General features: G+C 47.3%; 1 protein-coding gene across 2 annotated transcripts in view; it reads right to left on the bottom strand.

The window, feature by feature from the left end:
- Positions 1–1,236: 1,236 nt before the first annotated feature.
- The window catches only part of MFHAS1 (malignant fibrous histiocytoma amplified sequence 1), a 99,872-nt gene continuing 92,889 nt past the window's right edge, over positions 1,237–8,219 (bottom strand). For both annotated transcript variants that reach the window (XR_003520771.2, XM_027598828.2), the window contains one exon: positions 1,237–3,995. Coding sequence is in view for 1 of the 2 variants with exons in the window: in XM_027598828.2 (XP_027454629.2) it covers positions 3,962–3,995 (34 nt within the window). In the remaining variant the exon portion in view is untranslated. The remainder of the gene's footprint in view (positions 3,996–8,219) is intronic.

Here is an 8,219-nt window from a genome sequence, read left to right as displayed (position 1 = left end):
GCAAGTTCGAAGAACTCCGAGTTTCTTGGTTTAAAAACAACGAAACCAAAACAACGAGGCCTCAAATGATGAGTCATGTTCCCTGTACTACTCTCTTCAGCGGGAAGGGCAGCAGCAGGGTGGAGGACTCTCCTGCCCCCCAGAAAAGGCTGCAGGGGCCCCCTCGCCAAGATTTTTTATTTATTTATTTGACAGAGAGAGAGAGAGAGAGAGATCACAAGCAGGCAGAAAGGCAGGCAGAGGGAGAGGGAGAAGCAGGCCCCCTGCTCAGCAGAGAGCCCGATCGGACTGGATCGCAGGACCCTGGGACCAAGACCTGAGCAGAAGGCAGACGCCCAGCCTCCGGAGCCACCCAGGCGCCCCGCCTTTGAAAATTCTGATGGCCACACCCAGGTGTCAGCTTTCAGGCTGGTAGAGGTGGTAGAGGTGCATCTGGATCAGAGGCCCCCAGAGGCTTCACCTACCTTCTCGGCAGGCCCACGCTGAAGGGGTCAGGTTGAGGGGCCAAGGGTGGGCTTTTCTGCCCTCAGTCCCTCCCTGGAGGCCGCAGCTCCTGCAGAAGCTGACATTTTCTTTCCCTTGTCTCTGACCCAGTACCTGCAGGTCCGGTGAATACAGACCCCTCCCCACGCCCGGGGCAATATGCACAGGGCGGTGGCCCAGCCTTCTGCTAAGAAAGGACATTAGGAGTAGGAAGGGAAAAATGAAGGGGGGTACATCGGAGGAGGAGATGAACCATGAGAGACTATGGAATCTGAGAAACAAACTGAGGGTTCTAGAAGGGAGGAGGTGGGGGGATGGGTTAGCCTGGTGATGGGTATTAAGGAGGGCACGTACTGCATGGAGCACTGGGTGTTAAACGCAAACAATGAATCATGGAACACTACATCAAAAACTAATGATGTACTGTATGGTGACAAACGTAACATAAAAAAAAAAGGGAACTTGCAAACGTGTAGTCTATGCCTAAGTTTGACAGAAGAGTGTAGTGGAGCAGCACCGATAAAGGGTCTGATTGAAGAGAGAGCCCATATTCAAGCGCTGAATCTGCGTCTGAAAAGAGGCATGGTTTTAAACAGGGGCCCTTCAGTTTTCCTTCTGGGGACTCAACCCCCCAATAGCGCGGCCACCATCCATCTCCCATTAGCTCAAAAGCGACTCAAATACATAAAGTTATTCCTAGAACTGAAATGAAAGAAACCAAAAAACAAAAATAACTAAACTCTGCAAATATAATTGCTTCATCATTTCTTTGTATTTTTATTGAACTTTTTTGACTTTTTTAAATTTCTGCTCAGTCAAGACAATTCAAGGGGAAACCACAATTACAATTTACAAACTGTGGCATGAAAAAGAACACACACACACCCCATCAGGAATTATACCAAACCCTTTCCTTTTTATTCATTCAAAAGAGTCCGATGCACAAATGTCAAATATGAGCACTGTCATTTTTTTTTTTTTCTCAGAAGGGGGAAAAACATTTTATCCTGGCAGCACTGTTAAATTCCAGGAAGTGGTTTTGATACCACAGGTTGCAGGAATAGAAACCATAACAAACTTGAAGGGCGTTTGTTTGCGAGGCAAGGGACCACTGCGTCTCAAAAGACTCCCCTTGTGCTTTAGTGACCTGCCCGTCAGCCTCGGCAGGCTGAGTCTTCCCACGTATGCAACCGCCTGCATTGACACTGAACATTCCAGTAGAGCAGAGTGTTTTCTGTATCTCCAACCCTCCCCCAACCCTGAAGCAAGGTCTCGAGCTTTTCTGGAGCTTCTGCTGGTCACGTGACCCTTGGTCACAATGACCATTTTGCTAAAACACACGTGACACCAAGATTTCTTCTTACACTGCTTCTCTAGGGTTCAGATGACAGCACAAAACATCACTTGTCAAATAATAGCAGATATTAAGAATGTGGGCATTTATGTTCATAAGAATAACAAACATTTTGCAGGGTATGTCACCCAAAGGAGCCTTTTTTTTTTTTTTCATTTAATATGGTCCCCTGGGGAGTTAGCCTGAAGTCGCATCCTTCAGTGTCCTTGCAAAAGACTGGTCAAGTCAGTTAATCTGACAGTTTAGGAACCGTCTCGTGCCAATTACAAAAGTCCTATGCCCAACAATTCAATGGTCCATAAAGCAATTAAATGTTACCATTTGGCTCACACGCACACAGATGCACGCACGCACATGCTCGCACAAGAACTGTGACCAAAGGATTAAGCAGGTGATCTTGTGACTGTGTTCTAAAAGGAAATGAAATTTCAAAATTGAGGTGTCATATTCAAATATCCAAAAATGCAGAAATAGTCTGATCCCATTTGATTTTATGGCCGTGAGAAATCATATTCGTTTAACTGAGGTTCTGGAGTCTCAACTCCTGGGGCACAAAATCTACGAAAATCAACTTGGGATTGTTCACAATGCAACCGCTTGCTAGTTTGTTATTCCTTTTAAAAATACGTCAAGACTTTGTATACTGGCATTGCGAGAGTCAATACTTTATAAAAGAAGGAAAAGAATAATACCAGCTGACTCACTTTTCATGCCTTACACTGGTGAGAAACAGTTTGTTTTACACATTTTTCCATCAACACGCAGAGGAGGCAGCCGTAAACAGAGTCCTTTCCATTCTTCAAAGAATGTGTTACTATTGCAGCAGATACGTTTGGCCCCGATTCGGAGTGGATGAGAGAGCAATCTGCTTTGCTTTTCATGTTCCACTCTGTGGAGACTGAACAACAATGGTTTTACTAGTTCTTGGCAGGTGACCATCCTATCAAGGCTCTGCATTTGTAAATAACCAATGTGGGATTATGCTCTCCAGTGAGGCAACTCACTATCTTAAGGTCTGACAGCCAGATGTGGAGGGCTGTCAGAGTGCTCTGCTAAATTTCACAGACTCTGTTGTAGAGAGAGAGAAAAAAAGGACTCGTTAGCAAAGCTCTTTGCACCATTCACAACTGACTCCTGATTATCTTGAGCTATTGAAAGACTCAGGTTTTCCATGGACTCAATGACCCCTCTCTGTCCCTGTCCCCTGAAGAATCCCAACACCAGGCCTCCATCAGTACATCAGCCAGTGACAACTCACTGTCGACACAAAACCCATCCTGGAGCAAGGACCACTTGGCTCGGTGCCAGCGGACAGGCGGGCAGAGCGACACAGGAATCCCACCAGCCCGCCCAACAGACAGGCTTACAGGCGGGGGATCTTTATTTAAAAGAAGGGCAGGAGACTGCCTGCCGTACACGTTTAAGGTTCTTGTTGATTATCGGCAGCCTCTATGACCCCAGCACTTAATCCGTGGGCAGAGAGATTTTTTTTTTTAAATCTCAGACGGATTAAAGAATAAAGAATGAACAAAAAGGTCTTACGCTAAAATAAGAAATTAGCCCCATCTCGGCACAGTTCTCATGCAGAATATTGCACCCAGTGTGAACTAACGCTAGAAGCATTAAACTGTATAAATTTAAATGTATTTGCATATTATAAAAATAAAGATAAACATATACATATTTTACACTAGTTACGGAACAGCAATGAACAGTCGATCCCTCTTTCACATTTAACAGAACTGAAATCTGAGTGCTCAAAACACGGCCACCTATACTGGAACTATGGCTTTAATGTGCACAGAAAACAAAATCCCTGAGAAGCCATTCGACTTTTTTTTTTTTTTTTTCTTTTCTTCAAGTAGCGCTCTCCTCGGAGGATCACAGTTCTGAGGTTCGGGTTGTAAAACATTTGCTCCATGTTCTCCCCCAGCCTCCCCCTGCCCCTCCCCACTTCCTCTACAGGCCAGGTGTACGCCCTGCTCTGTAAGCACCCCGAACGTCTATTCGCTCAAGTTCACGGAACACGCGCGGGAGCATGGAGAGGGTTTGCCAGGTATGAAAGATGGTCCAGGTGAGTTCGGATGCTCTCTTTTCTCCACGGAAATTCCATAGCCATAGAAGTCATTGGTTTCTGTGCTTTTCACCAACGTTCTTCCTATATGGGTAGATGAGAAGAAAGCAATGACAAAAGGTGACAGGGATGAGATTCTCAATGATAAGAACCAGGAGCGATCTTAGGAATCGGTGTTTCTTTGTAGATTTTAATTTCTACTTCTGGAATTCCTTATAAAAATGTAAATGTCAGGCAACTCATGATCCTTCAAAGGAAAGTGTCTTTTCACTAGAAAGCTGGGCAAATGCTTCTGTTCATGACACGAAGCTCAGACATAAAGAGGAACTATACTAATTAGCAATAACCACCTAATCCATTGTAATTTCACAGCTGAACTAGATTTCTAATCAAGAACCCCAAACTCTAACCATAGCCCTGGGTCCTCTCAAGAAATATCCACGGACGGGGACACACACACACACACACACACACACACACACACACACACACACACACAAGCAAGCTAAATAACCCTCTACAGGTAGGAATCCATACTGAAAAGTGAGAACTCTCAGTTTAGGATGTCTACCTGGCCTAAAGCATTAAAGGCAAGACTGTCAAACTAAAAGCCAGAGTCAGATGAATAGAAAATGAAGAAACTCCTGCATCGCCACCTAATTAAGCAGAGTGGCATTCAATTCAGACAAAGTGGTTAGAAGAAAAAAATGTCAGAGGTCCCCATCCCTTATATCGGCTTTCCTATAATGACACGCAGACCCTCCACCCTCCATCTCTATCAGTGCTGCTTGATTTTAAGGAGACTGAGCATAATATTAGCTACTTTACCAAAAAACTGCACCTTCCATTTACTAGCTACTCACTACGCGCCAGGAATCACACCACTCACTGCAGTGCATTATTTAAGCCTCAATTCGTCACGTGCCCATGAAGTAAGCCCATCCTACTCTGCATTCACCAAGAAGGAAATTAAGGTTCCAAGAGGGTAAAGAACTTGCCTGTGGGGGGACACACCAGTGCGCAGAAGGGCCAGCCTTTAATGAGGGTTATTTGACTCCCAAGCACGCTGGACAGCTAAAAGCAAGGTTGGGACGTTCAGGGCCCTAGGGATGGTTTCGTGTTTCTCTGGCACTCAGCCCTGAGGACTTTTTGAAGGCCTATTATTATAGTAAACTTCCCAGTAGAGAAAGTTTTGAAAACTGCCTCAAATTCAAGTAATAATATAATAAATCTAACAGTGAAGAGGATGGCAGTGTGACAGCTCACGCCTCCACCAAGCAGTTACCTTTGGCGGTTTGAGCTCTGGGTCTGGGAGGGGGGGTGTGCTGGGCAAATGTCTTTCTCACCGACTCCAACGAGCCTTTGGAAACACAGACAGTTGTGTCTGGCTGTCTGTTCCCCTGAGCCACACGTAGGACAGAAACACAAGAATGTCTACGCAAGGGCACCCAGAGGGAATCGTCCACTGTTTAAGAGAGAAAAAAGGAAAACCAGTTTGAGTATATTTCCACATTGATACCACTTTTCGTGTTTAGGCTCTTCAGGAAAGGGAAGAGCCATCACATCACCAGCCTTCCCCACCCCACACTGCTTCTCCATCCCAAGAGATCCACCTCAAATGCCACTTCCTAGAACTTTTCTTGATCCTTCCTGGTAGAGTTCTTTCCTCTCGGTGCCTCCAGGGCTTTGTTGATATACCCACTGCAGCAGGGATCACATTTTAATTGTAATTAGACTCTCACAAGTTTGTTTGGTTGAGTCTCTGATTCCCATTCTCCCCAAAGAGACTCTTAAGATTCATGAGGGCAGGGTCTATCCGCCAATTTCTGCAGCCTCAGCACCTGGCACGATGCCTGGAGGGTAAAACCTCAACAAAGCCCTGCTTAATGAATAATGAATAAGATGCGATGAGAAAGTCACAGGTGAAAAACAGCCAAGATACTACGAGACCATTACTGTCATGGAGGTGTGTAAGAAGCGAGGCAAAGGGTGATTACAGGTAGAAGGGTTGAAGATGGCGTCTCAGGGGAGCTGACACGTGACCTTGGCCTTAGGGACAACGGGCCTTCACCGAGTAGGAGAGGAGGGGTGGCAGCTCGCCATGGGCTGAGAGCCAGCCAGGCGTGCCCTCCCTCCCACAGTAAGGGAGTGTCGCACATGTCAGCAGGGTGGCTGGGGGCTGTGAGTCATGCCCAGGGGTTTAAACTCGAGTCTATAATCATCAGGAAGCCATTTAAGGCTTTTAAATAGAGCAGTGGCAGGGTCCAACGTTGAAAGATAACATTGGTTTGAAGGAAAAAAAGATTAGAGAGACGGAGGCCAGTTGAGACTCAAACACAGGTAGCTTGGTAGGGACGGGGGCATCTAGGGGAAAGCACGGCGGGCCAAAGAGAAAGTTGTCTGGCCCAAGGTACTCATGTCGAGGCACCCTGAAAAGACGGGAGAAGAGGCCTCAGCAGAAGGCTGGGGCGGGGGGGAGGCCTCAGCGGAAGGCTGCGTGGGGGGATGCCGGAGAGGGCGGCCTTGCAGCTGACAGACTCCTAGTTTGGCAGTGGGTGCAAACCAGTGGCGGCAGGCACAGACTGATGGAGAACATGGAGGGGGAAGACCCTAATTCACACCTACAAAGCCTACGGGATCTCCCAGGGAGATGCAGTGGGACGCTGGCAAGAGAGGTCAGCACGGAGGCTCAGACCCACAGTCCTCTCGGGTTATTGAACCTGCTCTTCCTGGAACACAGCACAGTTCTTCAAGGCAGTTAGCAGCTTAGGCTGAAACTGAAGCTATCCCATGTTGTACTAACCAGGTCTTTTATTCTCTGTTTTCTGATGCTTTGATATCTGGGCCCTGGCTGCCCCTGGCGGGACTGCCCTCCCAGCGTTAGGCAGTTCCCAGAGATAGCACACAACTCCAGTATGAGTGTGCCTCTCAATACAGACCAACTCTGCAGAGCGCACACCCTGCGGGCCACCTTCTTTATCAGGCTCCAACAGCTCAGGCCGCTCTCTATCTGCTCTCCTCACTCCAGGGCCATGTACCCGACAGCCACCGACTGCCCCCACGCCCCACAGCCCGCTGAAACTACTCAGACTGGCCATGCCCGGCCAGCACCTTCCCCCGGAAAGCACAGTACAGGTTCCTGCCCGGTTCCTCCCTCTCTGCCTCATGCCCGAGCCCTGACCTGCTGGCCTTACTATACCTCCAACGTTCTGTTATTACACTACATTCTAAAACAAACGTGTAAGTAAGAACTTGGTGCGAAAACGGCGCTGAACCTGGGAGCTATGACGTAGGTTTGAGGCCCAGCTGCGCCGCTTGGTACCTGCGGCTGTCAGAACGTGGCTTGGTCTGGAGCCCAGAGCTCCCTGCCCTGTGTGACCTACGGGGTTGGTGGAGCATATGAGTTAGGGGGCTTTGCTCTGACGGGTTCAGCAAGCACCAAAGGCATTTGTGATCATGATATGAAAGAAATGATACCACTCATCTCCTCTTTCTCCCATGAAGATGGGGTTAGGACACTGCAGGGGGCCTTAGACACAGATCCTCCGGGGTGAAGGGGAAGGTAAGCCAACATTCTTCCCTACCTACCCGGCACACACGTTTACCTTCCTTGGGCAGGCACCTCAGTTAAGAAACTAAACGTTGCTAGGCAAGTCAGTGAGCACATTTCATTCTAGGATCTAGATTATCTAGATTTGCATTTTGAAATTTTGTCTTTTAGGATTACCTTGATAGGCCACCCACAGTGCACACCACTACCATTCCTGGTAGAAAAAGCAGCAACTGAGTTTGTTGAGCGCTGTGCACTCTGTAAGGCATCGTGCCAACCATTCCCCTCACAACGGTCTCTCTAAATGCTCACAACAACCCCACAAGACAACCGCTTCTGGAACCTGCATCTGCCAGAGGTCTATAGTCACAGCACCAACAAGTTGCAAAGATTCGAACTCAGGCAGTTTAACTCTGGAGCCCAAACTGCCTTGAGAAAATAAATGCAAACACTACTTTTAAAAAGCTATTTGCTGTGTGGATCCACTTGAGATTTTCCCCCGATTATGACAGCCGTGCATAATACATTTTTTTAAATGACTTCTTTTTTCCCAGCAAGGAACTAAGATGACTAATGCATGCAATATCATAGTTTTAGGCAAAAGAATCAGGCAGTTTCCTTATTCTTAATCCCCAAAGGCTTCTTGATTGGGGATAAGCAAAGGATTTGTAATTTTGAAATGCACTGCTGTATAGGATCTCTTCATCCCAAACCCCACCCCAACCCGTTTTCCCTCTAAACTCTTGAGGCCTTAGGAA

Source organism: Zalophus californianus, chromosome 2 (assembly GCF_009762305.2).
Source record: "Zalophus californianus isolate mZalCal1 chromosome 2, mZalCal1.pri.v2, whole genome shotgun sequence".
NCBI lineage: Eukaryota > Metazoa > Chordata > Mammalia > Carnivora > Otariidae > Zalophus > Zalophus californianus.
The sequence above is the reverse complement of the archived record's forward strand: the minus strand, read 5'-3'. Positions and strand labels throughout refer to the sequence as shown.